General features: G+C 46.6%; 2 protein-coding genes across 5 annotated transcripts in view; one reads left to right on the top strand and one right to left on the bottom strand.

The window, feature by feature from the left end:
* CTNNA1 (catenin alpha 1) overlaps nucleotides 1-18,436 on the top strand; it is a 118,122-nt gene that overhangs the window by 48,195 nt on the left and 51,491 nt on the right. The window lies entirely within an intron of this gene.
* Nucleotides 6,181-13,543, bottom strand: LRRTM2 (leucine rich repeat transmembrane neuronal 2). Of its 3 annotated transcripts, none has more exons than XM_023936187.2 (2): nucleotides 12,977-13,543; nucleotides 6,181-12,638 (listed from the first exon to the last, which is right to left on the bottom strand). In XM_023936187.2, exons 1-2 carry the CDS (start codon nucleotides 12,978-12,980, stop codon nucleotides 11,089-11,091), a joined length of 1,554 nt encoding a protein of 517 aa, XP_023791955.1. In that variant the 5' UTR covers nucleotides 12,981-13,543; the 3' UTR covers nucleotides 6,181-11,088. The 3 variants fall into 3 exon arrangements, with proteins under 3 accessions (XP_023791955.1, XP_023791956.1, XP_023791957.1); XM_023936188.2 differs by having other exon boundaries at nucleotides 6,181-12,210; nucleotides 12,977-13,347; XM_023936189.2 differs by having other exon boundaries at nucleotides 6,181-12,189; nucleotides 12,977-13,105.

Raw genomic sequence — 18,436 nt, 5'->3', positions numbered from 1 at the left:
AACCCATTTTATAACTCCTTCTGTGGGAGAACATTAGTGGGTTTGAAATTTACTTTTGATTTTAAAATATTTTTGATTGATTTCTGTTAGTTCCCCAGAATCACTGATTGCATGTATCTCATAATGTGACATAGGAAATCCACCTGAAATGTCTCTATTTTATATATATATTTAATTAACTGCACATATGTGCATAATGAATGCTTTAGAGAGATTGGGTGGTTGGGTTGTTTTGTTATTTGCAAAAACTCATATTTTTGGAGTGTTTTCCTGGTATTTTCCCTCTTCCCATGGGTGCCTGATGGCCAGGCAGGGTGGAAAGGGTTTTGTAGTTGAGTGTGCCAGCACAGGCTGAGGTGGTGGCAGTGAGCTGTTTGCTACAGTGGAGCTGTGTTTGCATGAACAATTGAAATTGCTTTCTAAAGCTGATGATCACTTACTAATTTGCCTGATGAAGACTACTGGTTTTGAATAAATGGATAGTAAAAGTAAGTGTCAGAAAGTTCCTCTTGATGATGCAGCTTTATTGGGGCATATTCAAATGATGGAGTGCCCACTAAGAAGGAAGAAGCAGTCTGCAGCGGGGTGGCATCAGCTCATTGCAGTGTGGCATAAACCTTTTTCATGTGTCTCTGGACACCCTCCTGGCACCCTTTGTCAAGTTAATTGTTGTCCCTAGACAGCTGTAGGTATGAAGGGACAATATCCTGGGATTTATCTGCTGGGTGCACTGGAGTCTGCCTCCTCTCAGTCCACATTTCCATTTGTCCCTGTGCTTTAGGGTTGCTCCCCTCATCCCCCAGCTCTGGCTCCAGCAGGGATCCCATTGCTGTGCCAGTGCTGTTTGCTCAGGAACCTCCTGCTGCTGGCCTGGGTCCTGCTAGGAAGGGACAGCCCTGCAGCAGGGGGCAAGAGCTTGGAATTCATTCCAGAAACACCTCTTGGGTGTGCAACAAAGCTGTGGTTTTACTCAAGTTTCAAATTTGTTAACAAATATTTATGCTACTGACAAATCCCAAACTTGGCGTGGAAGAGGCACTGCAGTTTGTTCAGCAGTTCCCAGCACTGAGGGTATTTTGAGTGGTCTGTAAATAGCTGAAATTCCTTAATCCTGATACCATTGTGTTGTTACAAAGTGAGCTCTGTGGGTGTTTGCTGAGTTTAACCATGGGTGGTGTTTTAGCTGGCCTAGAGACTCACTCTGCACTCTGGCAGGGAGGAATACCTGGCAAGAGCTCACTGCACTGAGACACTGAGGCTGCTGCTTTGTAGTTTCAGTGAAGGGCTGTCCTGGTTGGGCAAACCCTGGACAAGGGTGGGCAGACAATCTCTAGAAGTTCCTTGTCACCAGAGATTCTGGGAACTTGTCAGAAGTATCTCGTTTTTGTTCTGTTCAGGAGTGTAGTGTCATGTTAAAGATGCAATATCTACCGAAGCTCTCAGGGTTGGTTGGTTTGTTTTGGTTTTGTTTTTGTTTGGTTGAGTTTGGGGTTTTTTTCTGGTCCATCCCAATCAGATGTGTGACTTTAGCCTTTTTGAAAGATTCTGGCTGCTAGCTGCAGGCAGAGGACCTCTGTCATGTAGTCACAGCTCCCTCACTTCCAAGCTCCACAGCTGCCATGTGCTGATGGACGTCCCAGAGCTAAGCTGGTCATGCACAGACAAGAATGCAAACTAGAGATGGTTTTGTCTGCCTGCCTGCCCTGTGGCTGTGGAATTCTTGAAGGTCTGGATACACACTTGGTGGTCTGCAGATACACACTTGATACCCAGTGAACTTCCAGCTGTCATCAGGAGTTCCCAGCTCGGCTGCCTGTGTTCTGCTCAGCCTTGCAGTGGGCTGCTGCTCCCCTGGGTGCTGAGCTCGGTGTTTGTCCTACCTGGAAGCAATTCCAGCAATTTCCATCTTCAGGACTATCTGGAAAGCTTGAGGAGGAGTTCTTTAACCTTTAAATTATTCAGCCAGAATTCCAAGCAGCTGTTGCTGTTTGTGTGGGGATGTGCTCCAGGGCTGGCTGGGATCAGTAAGCAGTTCCAGGTCTTTACTGGATCATGTTGTCTTCTCCTGAGGACAGCAGAGATGTGCTGTAGGATCTCTGCTCTTCAGTCAGAAGTGTGTGCTTAGACCTGGGGGCTTGCAGCATGGCCCTGCTGTGTGCTTTCCCCAGCCTGGGGGTTTGTTCCTGGCTCCCTTCCTGTGATAGGGGTGTGCTGAGCATGTTCAGTGCCTGACCCCGCTCTGGGCTGCTTGGGCACCTCAAATGGGCCAAGCTCAAAGCAGAGGTTGTTAGCAAAGCTGCTGAGAGTGGCTGCAGTGCAGGGGAATAAGTTTTCCCCCAGTTAAGTGCTATATGGTGCCTTCAGGGGTGGAAATTCCCTTGCAGTTGTGTCCCTGTCCCTTTCCCCTGTTCTCCTCCTTAGCAGACTGTGTCATTATTAGCTTACTAAGAGCTCTATTAATTTTACAGGTTTTTTTCTCTAAAAGAATTCAAACTTAAAGTGGTGTTAGGGTTGAAGTAATCCATTTGAGGGCAGAAATTGATAGTCCCAGCTAGAAACACATGGCTTTTGAGGCAGAGGTTCTGGGTATGTGATGGATTATTTAGGAGCTAGTGGGAAAGAGAGCAAATGCTTCCTAATAGGAACAGTTGCTGTAGGGTTGAGCTGGATTCCACATTAACACGCTTCTCAATATTTTTAGCTGTTTGCAAACATATAAGTAAAACTACTTCTCACAGTAAAATTTTCTGAATATTTTGTGCACTTGATAAAGGATATTTCAAGTATTTTAGTGGCTATACAGTTAAGAGGTATCTTGGAAGGACCTTTCTGCTTGAAATGCATTCCCTGTATCGAATGCTGTCTTTAATCTCATGGGGTCTCACAAAACCCGTTCTACCTATTAAATATGCAGTAAAGCTGTTCTGTTTGGTAAAAGATTGTATGTTTAAACAGCAGAAGTCCTCACTACTCCTGTATTTCAGGATTAAAAATTCAGCTGCAACACTACCTTCAGATTCAGAGCCATTAGAATGGATTTTTCAGATTTATTCTCCTGATTACAGTACAGAAAATTAATTGCTTTTGACTGTAAAGAATTATGACTCATTCATTATTTAAGAACCTTCTTGATGGATGAACCTTTTCCACTTAGTCCAAGACTTCTCATGAAATATGGCTGTTTTTTTTAACTGATACAAAGCATGATGCACCTCTGTCAAACAGTGACCTGTGGGGTCACTGGCACTGCCCAGCCTGTGGGGTAGGGAGGGGTGGAAGGGAAAAGCAGCACCTCCTCTGTCTCCACTTTGAATATTCAGTGCACAAGGAGCAGAATCTGCTGGGGATAACAGGGAAGTTACTTCTGTGACATTTAAAAGAAATACTTTGGTTTTATAAAAGGAAGATCGATTACTTAATTAAACATGCAGGTAGCAGAGAATACCCTTTCATTTTGCTTGAGTGTGCATACTGGAAGTGTTTGTGTTACATACTGGGGAGAAGAAATTGGGTTTAACTTGAGAAATGTTCCTTTCTGATCCTGGTTCATCTTCTTGCTCCTGGTTTTTATGCTCAAATGATTTTTGTGTGTGTTTAACTCTTCTCCTTTTAGGAAACTTAGAAGAAAAAGTAAAATTATAGACCTTGTGGATTTAAACCAGCTGAAGAGCTGAAATCAGGGTTTGGTTCCCTGTTAGCCCAGAAGGGTTTGCTCAGTGCCCTTGGCAGCCAAACCTCTGGAGCTGTGCATCCCAGAAACAAACATGGAATTTGCTAACGAGACAAACAAGACTTTTGTTTCATAGACTCACAGAATGGTTTGGGTGGGAAGGGAGCTTGAAAAGCCACCCCAGTCCAGCCCCCTGCAGTGAGGAGGAACAGCTTTGAGTAGATCAGGTCACCCAAAGCCCTGTCCAACTTGGCCTGGAGTGCTTCCAGGGAAGGGGCATCCACCACCTCTCTGGGTAACCTGTCACAAGGCTTCACCACCCTCACTGCAAAAACATTTCTTCTAAAATAAGACCCAGAGCATGTGAATCTTATGTCAAATACAGCAAATAGAGCTTTAACTCATTGTAATAAAATTTCCTAAAATCTTCATGGTAATGAAATTGTTGATTAGGTAATAATGATTTTGTAAAGTTTTTCCTTAAGAACAGATTACAGAAAATACTGCCATCAGGGTTTTGTGGGGGGTGAACACTCACTGAATCCTGTCCCTTAGCCTGGACATTCACTGGAGGAGGGAGCCAGGGCTTCCCAGTGCTGCAGTTTTCAGTTCGTTTGTGCAGTCCTCTCCAGTCAAATTCTTGAATCTCAATTTTTTTGCAGTTGTCTTAACAGAGCCTACATTTAAAAGAAAGTTGCTAGTGATGTTGACATTTCCTTGTTCTTAATTGGATTTAAAAGTTTTGCATAATGTATTCAGAATACTGTTTTTTCTCTCAGGTGTGTTACCTTTGCCTGTGAGAACAACTGAGTTTGTAGTTGAGAAATGCTTTTGCTTGTAAAATTAGTCTCTGAGAGTTTAAGGAAATAGATATATCATGTGCTGCTTTGAAGTATTAGAAGGATTTGAGAGGCAGTTTGCCAACTGACATTTAAAACCCCTGAGAACTTGTTCCAGCCAAACCTTTTGATAAAAAAGTAAATGCAGCTACGGCTTAGTTACTAAAATGATTTTAGCTGGCAGTTCAGTGCATGTAATCATCTTGGAACATCCTGAAACTTCTTCTTTTGTTCAGTTCTCTATCACTGCTTTTGGGCTGTGTCTGTGAACTTGTCACTTCTCACACCCAGAAATGCTTCCCATGATACTGAGGCACAGTGGCTCTGAAGGCTGTCTTGGCTGGTGTAGCTCATGTAAAGAGCTCTTCTTGTGCCAGGGATGTTTTTGGGACCCTTCCTGGAGGGCTGTGACTCAGAGCTGATGGGATTTCTCACTGCGTGGCACCTCTGAACCTTGCCTTGCTGTTGGCAGTGTGTTCCTTTTGGGAATGTCAGCTCCTGGCTGGCACAGGGACCCACGGGTGGCCGTGGGGGGTACCTGGAACCAGGGAACAGCCAGGGGCAGGGTAAGGCCTGTGCTGATCCTGATCCAGCTGCTCAAGGGTTTGGCTTTGGTTTGGTGTTCACTCCCATCCTGCTCAGTCAGTTCAGGGTGGTCAGGAGACACCTGGTGTGGGAAGAGCCCGTGCAGCTCTGCTTGCTGTGGTACAGCAGAAGGTTGTGCTTTACACAACCCCAACAGGTGGTTGTGCTTTGCACAGTCCAGCAGGAGGTTGTGCTTTACACAGTCCAACAGGAGGTTGTTCTTTGCTAACTGTGGTACAGTAGAAGGGGCTGGAATTTGCTGTGACTCTGGCAAATGGCCCAAACCTGACTCTCCTGCTTGGGACAGTGGCTGCAGACTGCTTTTAACATACTGTGAAAGAGTGAACTTTTGACATCTCTGCTTGAAAAGGGAGGAAGAAAGAGGCAAATTCAGTTTTACAGTATACACAATTTTAATAACAAAATGCTTCTGTACACTGCACTTGTTTTACTCCATTACTCACACCCCCTCCCACCAGAAGTTGGCTCTTGAAACATCATTTAAACACAATACATCTAGGACTCTCTGTAATCTTGGGTTGCTAAGCTGGTAGAATAGTTCACTTACTAGTGTTTTCATTAGCAAAAAGGAAAATGGGCTGGGTTTTGTTTGGCTTTTTACAAAGGAGTGGTTGGGAGATGGCAGCTGTAGCTTCTTGGTGCTTACACAGTGGTGTACAACGGTGTTGCACCCCATCTGAGGCCTGAGTATACCCCCCAAAGCTTCTGGTACCCTTCCCTAGATGCCTCTCAGAAAATTTTTACACAAGATGTGAAATGCTGAATTTCCAGCTGATTCTGAAATTATCTCTAAGCATCCTGCTAACGTGGTGCCTTAAAAAGCAAAGCCCAGCACCAATTTTAGCATCTGGGACATTTGCAGTGGAGGAAGGTGTGGGGAGGGAGGAGCTGCTGCCTTTGGTTTCTGTTGTTTCCTTGCTTGTTCCTCTTTGGGGGGGGAGGAGAAATACTGTATCCCCCTCTGAACTTGTTTAATTTTTATGGAAAACTTCATAAGAAAGATGAAATTCAGCTCCTGGGTAAGTTTCATAGGTCTGAACAGATGGATTTTGATAGCTACACAGATCACAAAATTAAATCAACTTTATTTCCATTAAAGTAGTACAGAAATTATCTTAGACACATTAAAAATAAGTGTGTAGTGCAGATTTCTGGTTTAAAGCCACGGGATGTTTCTGATTTTACAAGGTAGCAACAGGCCCCTATCTTGCAAGGGGGTAATGGGACAGAAGCTCAGATGCTCAGATTTGCATGTGGCTGATCACTGAAAAATTGGATCATTTCTGCTTGGGGGAGAAGCAAACAAAGCCAAGCAGCGATGGAGCAGCATTCATTTTGTTTCCATCTGATAGGGAACGGGAGCTCAGTGCGGAGGAACACTTCAGCTGGAGACTGAACACTCACCCATTTCACCCTTCATCGAGTAATTTTTACTTGTGTGCATTTAAACACTGATCTAATGCAGAGAGACTAACTGGGAGCATTAATTCAGCCTGTTCCAGGAGAATGACTCAAAAGCTGAACTTGTGCTGCTGGGTTTCCATTTCACTGACACGAGGGTGGGAGCAGGGGAAGCTGCCTGGAGATCAGCGAGGATGGAGGAGATCTTTGGATGGGATGAGGACCACAAAGGCAGTATAAGAAATTCTGTTTCTAAAAGATCCAGAGACCTCTGAGGTTGTGCCTGGAGGTGTTGAAGCACCTGTAAGCAGTGTAGGATCTGTACAAACCGAGGCTGTGCAGCAGAGATGGTATTTGGGGGAGGGAGGGAGGGATAACAAGCTCCTGTCATCAGCCACTGCTCGTACTGAAATACGATTAATTTAAACCAAATCATCGTGGTTCTTGTTCCATCAACAAAATAAATCAGGGACTGCTGAGTAGCACAATTATTCCAATCCCCTTCTTGCCTGGAAGAGTCACAAGCAATTGCGAATGGAAGACAGTAACTTTAAAATAAAAAACATTAACAGCCTCTGGCCATGTCCTTGTGCAGAGCGATGGCTCTGCCTGGTGCTTGCTGTCCCTCCACGGGGAATTCAAGTTGACTTCACTGCTACTGTTTGACATTCTGTGAGTTTTATGATACCTGTTACCCTAAATGTAATGTTTGCTGAATGGTTTTGCTTATGCCTGGAACCTGGCAACAAATGGGTTTGGAAATAGCAGATGTAAAGCACAGCATTTTGGAGATTGGCTGTGGATTAGTGTGGAGTACAGGGCTCTGCCTGCTGGCCTCCTGCTCTGCTCTCTGCAAGCCAAGCACTGTGGGACCAGTGGAACCTCTCAGTGGACCTCCCTCTGGGAGGGAGAACTTGGGTACCTGGGTGGGTTTGTTTGGAGAGGTGCTGGAACAGTGCCTTAGTGCTTGGAAAATCGCCATGAGTGGCAGGGATGGAGAAGGTTAAATCCAGCATTGCTGGAGTGTCTGTCTTTGCTCTTCTTGGGTGGCATGAAAAGCTCATAAAGATGGAGTGGGATGGAGCTAGGCTGTTGGGAAAGCACCTCCCCTGGAGGAACCTCAGCTCCTCATCAAGCAGCCACTTGTTGCCATGTGGAAGACTGAGGTGGTAGCCCTTGGCCTGTCTGGCAGGCAGGGTTTCTGCAGGGCTTCTGCAGCACCAGGTGGGATTGCTTCCTGCAGGTGCAGCTGGGACCATCAGAGTTCAGTGGGGACATCTGATGGGGGATGGCAGCACAGCCAGGTTATTTGGCTGCCAGGGTGATTAAGGAGCTCAGTGGTAACTCTGTCTGTGCTGGTACCCTGCAGCTGTGGGTGGAAGTTGTCCCCAGGTGCCTGTCCCCAGGCTCCCGGAGCTGGCCTGTGCCAGGCAGTGCGAGGTGAGGGAGGTGCACAGACAGTGATGCCCGCTCCGTGCCCTCTCACCTGCCCCTAGAGCAGCATCCTGGGCCTTGGGAGAGCTTAGTTATGGGGAGGGGCAAAGCAAATCTTCCTGCAGTCAGCTAAATACCCCTGGGGACCAGTATGGGTTTGTATTTCTCAGCTTAGCTCTGGCCTTCTGCCTCACATGGGATTTAATCATCCAGAATATCTGCTCTTTGTCCCCTACCCCGCAGGATTTTTTGTAGTCAGTTAAAAGCAGTAATTAATTTCCCAGAACAGGTGTAAATGGACTCATCTTAGTGTTAACAGTAACGAGAGTTCAAAGATATCTCTATGGAAATCCATTAGGCTTCACTGGATCTCTTCCATTAAAGTACAGAGTCAAGGGAAGTAAACAAAATATTGGTTTTATAATAAGGGCACTGTATGTAAAAGTAAAGTGATGCAAATTAATATCTTCAAAACCAGCAATTGAAAAACCTTTATGTAAAATCTTAACAGAAGTTACTTATTTTGCTATAATTGCCTTGGACGAATTCATCTCACAAGAAAACATCAAACTGCTGTATAATTGTACCCTAAATACCTCACTAAGTGGTAATACAGAGAGAAAAGCAGAGTGAAATAGCAAACAGATTTTTATGCAGTGGTTTTTCTGCTTAAAAAGTTTGCAGGATAGTTTAGTACATCACAATTAGCATACTGTAATTATGGATTTGGTCAAGGTATGGCAACACTGTGAGGAATTTCGTTTCTTCATTGGGGTGTGCTGGTAATTGTTTAACACTGCAGCATTGGACACAACACATTTTTTAGTTATACATACATGTATATATATATAAAATAATTCTCCATCCCTCTGAATCTTTTAGCTTTGGTTAGAATGTTTACAATATTTGAGCAGTTGACTTAAAAATAATGTAATCCTTTGCAGACCCCCCCCACCCCCCCACCATTGTGGCATCTGAGTACCACCATCACTGCATAGATCTGCAAATATTTACATATAATTCCATAATAGAGTATAAATAGCAATATGGTACTTCTGGCTAAAGAAACCAAATTACCCCTTAGAATGAGGTGTGTATGTATATATATATATGATTTTTTAAAAAGTCATACTAGTTTAGATTCTGTCCCATGTCAAGTAAGAAACAAAACATTTTTCAGTGAACTATTCTATTAACTAATCATATTCTCCTAACTTATCAGAAGGGGTCTTTTTTTATCTTGAATTCTGGAAGAGGAGGACAAGTGAGAGCTTATTTTACAGGGGCTAATTCTGTCTCCAGAGAAACCAGTGGAGTTAGTGCATGAAAATAGCTTCCCAGCGAGAGGAAGCCTCAGCTGGGGGGGCAGCAGGGGGACAAAGAGAGGCTTCTTCCTTCCTTTCTTCCTTCCCTCTTCTCCTTAACCTCGCTGTTGATATTTGCTTTTAATTAAGAGAACTTTGCATTAAGGGTATTTACACATGAAAAGGTGTTGAAATGCTGTTTGTTCATCGTCATTAAGTAATTAGCCTGAATTCATGAAAAGCATCATCAAGTGAAACCAAGGAGCCGAGGACTGAATGTACTTAATAAATATTTCCAATCGATCCCGGTGTGCTGAGCCTCCCTAAAGAAACTGCACTGCCAGTTTGGGGGCACATGGAGAGCTGTCCTGTTCCTGGGGCTGTGTGTCCATCCTGCTCCTGTGTGTGTGTATGTGTGTGTGTGTGTGTCCATCCTGCTCCTGTGTGTGTGTGTGTCCATCCTGCCTGGGGCTGTGTGTCCATCCTGCTCCTGTGTGTGTGTGTGTGTGTGTGTGTGTGTCCATCCTGCCTGGGGCTGTGTATCCATCCTGCCTGGGGCTGTGTGTCCATCCTGCTCCTCTGTGTGTGTGTGTGTGTCCATCCTGCCTTGGGCTGTGTATCCATCCTGCCTGGGGCTGTGTATCCATCCTGCCTGGGGCTGTGTGTCCATCCTGCTCCTCTGTGTGTGTGTGTGTGTCCATCCTGCCTGGGGCTGTGTATCCATCCTGCCTGGGGCTGTGTGTCCATCCTGCTCCTCTGTGTGTGTGTGTGTGTCCATCCTGCCTGGGACTGTGTGTCCATCCTGCTCTGGTCTGTGTCCATCCTGCTCCTGTGTGTGTGTGTGTGTCTATCCTGCTCATCCTGCTCCTATGTGTGTGCCTATCCTGCCTGGGGCTGTGTGTGTATGCTCATGTGTGTGTCCATCCTGCTCCTGTGTGCGTGTGCCTATCCCGTTCCTGGTGTGTGTTCCTATCCTGCTCCTGTGTGTGTCCATCCTGCCTGGGGCTGTGTGTCTGTGCCATCCTGCTCCTGGGTGCGTGTGCCCAGCTTGTCTAGGGCTCTGTGTGTGTGTGTGTGTGTTCCCATCCTGCCTGGGGCTGTGTGTGTCTGTGCCCATGTGTGTGCCCGACTTATCTAGGGCTCTGTGTGTGCCCACCCTGCCCCTGTGTGTGCCTGTGTGAGCTGCTCCTTCCTGTGCTGCTGTCAGCGAGCCGAGCCGTGAACGTGCACAGAGCAAAACTATTTCAGATAAATTCACCCCAACGCACTGAAATTCCCACCTGGATCTCTGTTGTTATTTTTCATTTTTCCTTTTTGTTTTCCCTCACTTCTCTTACTGGAGTGAAATGCTCAGAGGAGGAAAATCTTCCTCCCAGGCTGCCCTTAAAGTGCCCGGAGCCAGCTGCAGTGTTTGGGATCCTCCAGCTGCAGTGGAACAAACAGATCCCTGCACAGATATCCAGTATCCTTCCCCTCGGACTGTTTGCAGTAGAAAAAGTAGAATATGGAGACTCGGGTATAAATGTTTACACACAGTCATATAATTACATAACATGAAACATTTTACATAGTTTGAGGTGAGCATCTCTTTAGACTTTTAAACATTAGGAGTGCAAGTTTAATGTAATCATTGCTTCTTTAACACTGAAAATATTATGGATTTATTTTTTAAAAAACTTAAAAATACTGCACCACTCCATAAACAATGTTTCCATTAAGTAGCTTGGAAAATTAGGCTTTATGTCAACATTTGTAAAAATTAGAATCTGATGTAGGTCCCTACAATTTTAAAGTAGGTTACTTATCTGATTTACTTTGTGATGGGCTGTAGGTATTATACTTCACATTCTTTATAGGGCAGCTGCTGGCACTTGCACTGTCCGTAGCCATTGATGATGATGAAGGGTCCTTCGTGGGTGGGTTCGTACTCGTTATAGGGTCCTTGGTCTGACATGTTGGCCATATGCAGCCGCGTTTGGGATCGGAGCTGCCTGTGGTTTTGAATCATTGAGCACTGCCTAATTCTTCTTAGTGTGGGAGGGCAGCACTTCCTGGAGATGAACACTATAAAAATGATAAAAAAGAAAGAAAACAATAAAGCCATTGTTCCTGTAATTACCCTCTGAGTGAAGATGGCATTGTTTGGCTCAGGGAACTGTTCTTCGGTGGTAACGACCATGCCTGCCGTAGTTGGAATCTCTTTGTCTCCCACATGGAAATGAGAAGAGCTTATTCTTTTCGTGTACTCGGTAGTTGGAGCTGTGTACGACGTCGTAGCCACGGGGGTAACCACAGTCGATAAATTCCAGCAAAGCTGAAAACCATACACTGCATCCAGAATATCCTCTCCCTGGGTGTGGTCGGGGCTGTGGCAGAGGATGGAGTGCTCCCACCGACCTTGGAAGCCACTCAACCATGTGGCCAAGGAGCAGATCTTTGGGCTGCATTCCCACAGATTGCCAGAGAGGCCCACGGTGGTGAGGGATGTCAGCGAGCTCAGGATCTTGGAATCCAGAGTGGTGAGCTTGTTGTTATCCATGAGGAGGGTTTTAAGGTTAGGCATAGTTTCAAAGACGGTGAGGTCGATGGCTTTGATTTCATTTCCAGTCAAATCAAGCTTTGCTAAGGTGCCCCAGGTCCACTCCATCCCACATGTCAAGTTGCTAATTTTGTTCCACTGCAAGAAGAGCGTGTGCAGGCTGCTCAGCCGGAGGAAGTGAGCAAAATTAATCTTTGTCAGCTGGTTGTGCTCTAGGTGAAGCTCCCTCAGCTTGATTAATCCCGCAAATCCATTGCGAGCCAAACTTCGCAAGCGGTTTGTGCTCAAATCCAGGAATTCCAGGCTACGACAGTCCCAGAACAGGCGGACCGGGATGGTCCGCAGGGAGTTGGATCGCAAGTGCAAGGTCTGTAGCTTGCGAAGGCCGTAGAAGAGCTCGGGGTGCAGAGAGGATAACTGATTAAAAGAGAGGTCCAAATTCTGCAGGTTAAGCAGCTGGCTAAAAGTTGTGTTTGGCAAATGAAAGATTTTGTTGGAACTTAAGACTAATTCCTTAAGTTTATACAGTCCTTGAAAAGAATCTTCTCTGACTGTTGCAATTTGATTATGATCTAAGTGAAGCCAAGTAAGTTGACTGAAGCTTGCAAATTGATCCCTTTCAAGTTCAGAAATAAAATTGTGCCTCAGTGACAAACCTAGCGAGCCCTTTTCAGTGGTGTTTGGCACTGAGTGAAACCCCTGAGAGTCACAGTAAAAGAGCAGCTTCTCACAGCGACATTTTGGTGGACAAGCCATGCCCAAGGCAGGCAGCATTTTTAAAACCATACTCATTGCATATAGTGCTGCCAGCATACGAGCCCCTAATGGCCACTTGAAATGTAAGCCTGCAGAATATAATTTAGGAAAACAACAAGATAGGATAGCCTTATCAGTACACTTGGAACATCACGGTGGAAGATTTCACTGCAGATAACATTGCCATGCATTTCCAACAAGCTAATTCTAAATGCAAGAAACAACTTACTACGACAAACCGAATACTTGGACATTACACTTAGGAGGAGGTTTTATCTCGATTACGGAGGGTTACACTGGCACTATCGGAAAACATTTTTTTTTTCTTAAGGTTCAGTGCAGAGCAATCAGATTTAGCATCTTAAATGCTCCTTTAAAGCAGAGCTGTCATTCATTATACAAGGAACAGAGAAACGCAGGAACTTACCCATTCTTTTGAGTACATTGGAGGGTGCATTCAGTCGTAGTTTGAGACTCAACGCCGTGAGTCTGTGAAAGGCTCTAATGTAAGACAGCCTTGAATAATTGACTGGGTTTAGTGTCCTTTGATATTAGTGCAAAATCCACAATGCTGTCTTGGAATATTCCTTTTGAAATTGCTGCCTTGATCTCCACTGACAGGTCTGCAATTTTTAAATCTTAATACAAGTTTTCGTCCTCCGTGGCTGCTCAGCTGGTTAATTGAAGCTCACGTTTTCCTTTTCCGCAGCTGTGGCTTCCTTTAGTCCTAACTTGTTGATGGCAGATGGGTGGCTTATTGCTGAGAGAAGCTCCTGTAGTAGCATGAGTGCATTTACTGAAAAGCTTTTCAGGGAAGCGGTACAAGAATGGATTTGCTTATGCGCTGCGACCACACAGGGCTCTATATAGGCTGACGTCACCTGGTGACGTTCCTTTTGTTTGGGTTTTCCAGAAGCTTTGCTGTTTTAAAGCATTGTGCTGCATGCTGTGATCGTGTTAAAGACCACTGATAGAGGGGGAAAAATCCAGTGGCAGGAGTCCTTGGTTCCCGCAGCAGAAGGAGCAGGAGGGACGCGCAGCACCCTGCTCCCCCCACATCTGCGCCGCCTCTGCTCGGCTGGGGTTAAAAGCAGCGCAGAGCCACGGGTGGAAGTGCCTGAGTGCTGCCTGCTCTCGCTTTTCTGCTAAATCTCCCTGCATGAGAGGAACTTTTAGATGCAAAATGCGCAGAGTTTGAATAGAGGATGCCGGTCAGCACCGGCGTTGGTGGAGGAGAGAGGGATTGGGCAGCTCAGAGCTCCGTGTGACAGCTGTGTGCGACTGTGGTCCCTGCAGAAGTGCAGAGAGCAGTGCTGGAGCTGGAGTGTCAGGAAGTACAGACCGGGAGCAGGGCACGGGAGTGAGCGCTTCAAGCCAAGAGAAATTTCTGGAAAAAGCAGAGCTTGTGTTAGGGCACGGGAAAAATTTAATTGGAATCCAGCTTGACAGTGTGCAGTTATGAAACTAGAAAATCTATTTTCTCCTCTCAAACGGTGGCTTTTGTACTTGCTTTTTCCTGGGCACTGGAGTGCAGGGAGGAAATGGTGAGATTGGCATTCCCAGTCGGGGCTCAGAGCCGTGCGAGGGCTTCCTGGTAGTCACCCGCAATGTCCCACTGCTGTGTGTCCCCTCGGATGGGGACACCACCTCTGGGAGCCTCTGGCTGCAGGCTGGGCGTGTAACAGTTCCCTGTGGGTTTGGGGCTGCAGAGCTGCGCTCCTGCCCAGCACAGCGTGCACACACAGCCAGGAGGAGGGCAGTGGGCTCTTAGGGCTGTTGGCTTGTTTTAAAGGTTCATTGCCCCGTTATTCAGAGCAGCCTCTCCTCTGGGACAGCTGGTACTGAAAGGTAAATGAGCAGCTCAATTGACGTTTTTATATGTTTTTAGGATGCGTGTGCAGATGGAGCCTTTGTAGCCGCCGCTCTGGTCGTAGCTTGATGTGGGTACAGCAGGGGGATGCTGGTTTCCTGCTCCAGGCAACCTGGATAAGCTTTTTTTTTATTTTCGCCTTGAGATATAAAGCAATAATGTAGAGTAGGCACTTGAAAATGTTTGCTGCATAGCAGCGAGGTATCACCTCTGACCTCCAAGATCTGGAATGAGCTGAGAATAACAAATTTCCCATGATGATGGAGCAAGATGAATTGTGTCAAAAGAAGGGTTTAAAATAAATGGTATTTACTTTTGTTATTAAGTGTTGGTTCCTTGCTTTGGTTTCTTGGAGGTCCTTGCTTAAACCAAGACCTGCTGTTCTCTGCCTGCTTCTCCCTTGGCTGTCCTGTGGTGGAATGGTGACACTGCCTCTGGTGCTTCCTTTCTGGGATGGGCAGACTCAAGGGAGCACTGAGTGGAAAGTAAATGGATGGTGAAGGTGAACACACAGAAATAAAATCTCAAAAACCTCAAAAAAAGATAAAGCACAACAAATAAACCCTGCCCTGAACCCATCAGGAGAGTAACTGTCTTTAATAATTAAGCAAATTAGGAAATGTTAGATAAATTTCTTAAATTGCTCTGCCATAGTAAATGTTTTCACATTTGCTCTAGTGTGGAAGAAATACATGCAGAGAAATTACAGAAACCTATTTAAAAGGATTCTTCTTGTTTAATGTTCAGTGTATGAGGAGCTCAGGCTCGGCTCCAGCTGTCCAGCGGAACCACGGCTCTGCGGCACCTGCACAGGGTTCTTGGAGCAGCTCTGTGCAGCACCCTGATCCAAGCTGGTGCTTGCAATTCTAACAACATTTCAATATGTTACCATAACCTTTAACAACAGCATTCCAAAGGGTATCATTTGAGGTCAACTGTTAGCCCTCCCCAGTGCTGCCTCTTTCCCTCTCACCAGGAGACTGAAATTAGGAATCGTTGGAAACGTTTTGCTTTTTTGCATCAATATCTGCTGGTAGGTTCCTCCCACGTTAAGATTGTATAATTTGGCACAGAGTTAAGAGTTAATGTTCAAACACGGTGAGTTGCTCCTTTTCTGAGGCTCTCCATTCTTTGGCCCTTAACCAAACAAGGGCTATTTAGCACCTTGCCAGCGAGTTTCCTGTTTAGGAAACTGTTAACGCGAACTTTATGGGTGCTTTTCTTAGCAAAACATGTTTTTATGTGCACTTGCTGTGAAATAACAGTTATTACCACAAGTGTGCATCTCAGTCTCTGAAGTCTGGAGCACTGCAATAACATTCACATTGTTCCTTGGGAGCTGCCTGGGGTGTCAAGGTGCAACAGGCTGGGAATAAACCCCCAGAAAACTCATGCAAATGGATTTCTTCTGAGCCTGAAAACTTATTGCCTGGCATGAAAAACCATGTCTGATGGCACCTGGGCACTTCTGCCACAGCAGGAGCTCTATGGCAGCCTGAACCCTCACATGCACCATGACAGGAATAAGCTTGCTAGGACCAGGTAACGCTTTTGGGGGCTTCTCACCTACCCCACTCCTGGAGCAGCAGCACAACTGGTTTTCCTGCTAAACCCATGTGCTGGGAAAGTAGAATTGCACCCTGAGGCGAGCGTTGTCATTTAGTTAGGCTGACATCTTGTGGAAGCCTTCCTAGTGTATTAAGAACAACACACAAGCTGATTTTACTGGATGGAGATGTGGAGGCTGCGTGACTTTGCTGTGCTGGGGGCCTGGAGGGTGCCAGCCCTGGAGCTGCAGGTGGGGCTGCAGCAGCTGGGACGTGCAGCCCCGCGCGTGGCACTGCCCAGCTGCCAGCTCACCCCCTGCCTGCAGCAAGGGTGCTGGCAATTGTCACTGGGCCTCAGCACCTCGGGGACCACGGGAGGATTCTGCTTTTTGGCCAGAAGGTTGTGTTGGTGCTGTGAGGCAGGAGGTGAGCAGGACATGTGGCTGGAGCGTCACCGTGCGCGCTCTGTCACTCGGACTCGCTGCCGCAGAAGCGCTGAGCCCTGGGAGGGGCACGTGGGACAAAGGTGTGTCGGGGTGACCCAGCAGCAGAGATGTGCCCAGGGCTTCAGGCCAGCTGCTGAGTCCCTTGGGGGAGGGCTGGGCACTGGAGGTTGGGTGTCCTTGTCTTCATGGGAGCAAAGGGCACAGCGTGGTGGCTGTCACCTCCCTGTCCAGCAGCTCTCTGCACCTGGCACTAGTTGCACATTGTAATTCCTGCCTGTACCAGGGTGAGAGCAGGAGCCACCCTTCCCCTCTCTGTGGTGCAGCCTGGCCCTGGGGAGGGGTGGCAGTGCAGGGCAGGGGGACAGTGCAGGCAGTTTTATTTGTCACTGGGGTTCTGGCTGAGCCCTGGGTGATGCCACGCAGCCCGTTTGCTCTGCTGAGCTGTGGGCTGGCTGTGGGAGACTCCTTCCTGCAGCAAACCAGGGCACAGTCCTGCTTCCTCCACCGGCAGACCTGGGATGTGAGAACTGCTGGAATCCGTGTGGGTCACGCTTCAGTGCTCACTGCCTGGCCTTGAATCAGCCCTGCTCTGTCTGGAATTCGTTGGCAGCCCTGCTGTCACAGTGATGGAGGGCTGTGCATGGTTATCCTCGGTAGACAGGGAATTAGGCTGGGTGGCGAGGCAGAACCAACTTGGGACAATCATGTGACATCTGGCTCACATCTGGGTGCTGATTTGGGGAGGGGACATGCTGGGCTCTGCAGGGATGGTGTCATATGGTGCTGAGCAGGAGGCACTGTCTCCCTCAATACCTCTGGGGACTCAGCTTAACCCAAACTGATGATGAACCTTTAAGATTAACAGCAGAGGTTTGTGATATTTAGCTACAAAAACATGTCTTTGAGTAGCTGGTTGCAGTACATGCTCTGCTGATCCTGGTGGAATGCACCACCACCACCGTGCTCCTGTACCTTTATGAATCAATTGGGATTTGATTTTAACCTCCATAGCTATAGGAAAAGTTTGGGTCTGTCTTTTGCTTGTCTGAATACAGATGGCACACCTACAGCAGGAGGACTTTGTGACAGAAATGGTGATTCTGCTCCCCTCCCTGTGTACAAATCCCCTTTCTTTGCTTTAAGCATTAAAACAAGCCCTGCTGGGGATGGTGGTGTGAGCTGGGACTGCAGGGATGTGACAGGGAATGTTTGTGGTGCTCTGCAAGTGGGCCAGCAATGGTAGGGGAAGAGCAGAGATGAAGGGGGTGAGGGAAATGAGCAATTTTTAACATCAATTTTATCCTCTTTGATAAAGATCTGATTTAATTTAAAGTAAATTTGCACCGTGGCTAAATTTATTATCCATGATACTGGTCAGAGTTGGGATATCATACTGCAGAATGATTGACATGGTCATCATGACCCTATTAAATCTACTGAATCTATTAGCTGCTCACTGGCTGCGGGGTTTGTGATTCCCTCAGCAGAGTTTTGTGCTGAATATCTAAAAATCCTATTAGAAATCTGAATATTTGGGCTTCACTCTTGTGAGTCCTCCCAATGCCATGGGTAGCAGAGCTGCTGGCTGGGCTGCCTTGTGCTGCTGGGTCATTAGCTGGCTCCTCACCGAAGGCTCACACTAGACATGAGAACCAGCTCTTAATGGTCAGGCTAATTGGTTAGTGGAACAAATTACCCAGAAGAGCTAAACTGGCTCTTGGAGCCTTTAAAACATGATTTATTATTTGAGAGCTGGAGCCCAGCTCCAACAGAACTTTTGAACTGTAGGGTGGAACCAATGGGTGCAATTCCTGAGGTGTGTGGGAGCCTGGCCAAAGTGCCAGTGCTGTGGTCAGGGGCGATCCTCAGCGTGTTTCTGTGCCCAGGAGGGTTCGTGCTGCCACGGGCTGTGCAGGTCTTCACGTGTTCCTCCAGGTCCTAATGGGGTTTGGTTGGCCCCACAGTGTTTATTATGCAGGGGAACAATTAAAAAAAAAAAAAGGAAAATATTCAGGAAACTTCAG

The sequence above is a fragment of the Cyanistes caeruleus genome, chromosome 15, assembly GCF_971803275.1.
Source record: "Cyanistes caeruleus chromosome 15, bCyaCae1.hap1.1, whole genome shotgun sequence".
Classification (NCBI taxonomy): Eukaryota; Metazoa; Chordata; class Aves; order Passeriformes; family Paridae; genus Cyanistes; species Cyanistes caeruleus.
Note: the sequence above shows the minus strand (reverse complement) of the source record. Positions and strands in the feature narration are given on the sequence as shown.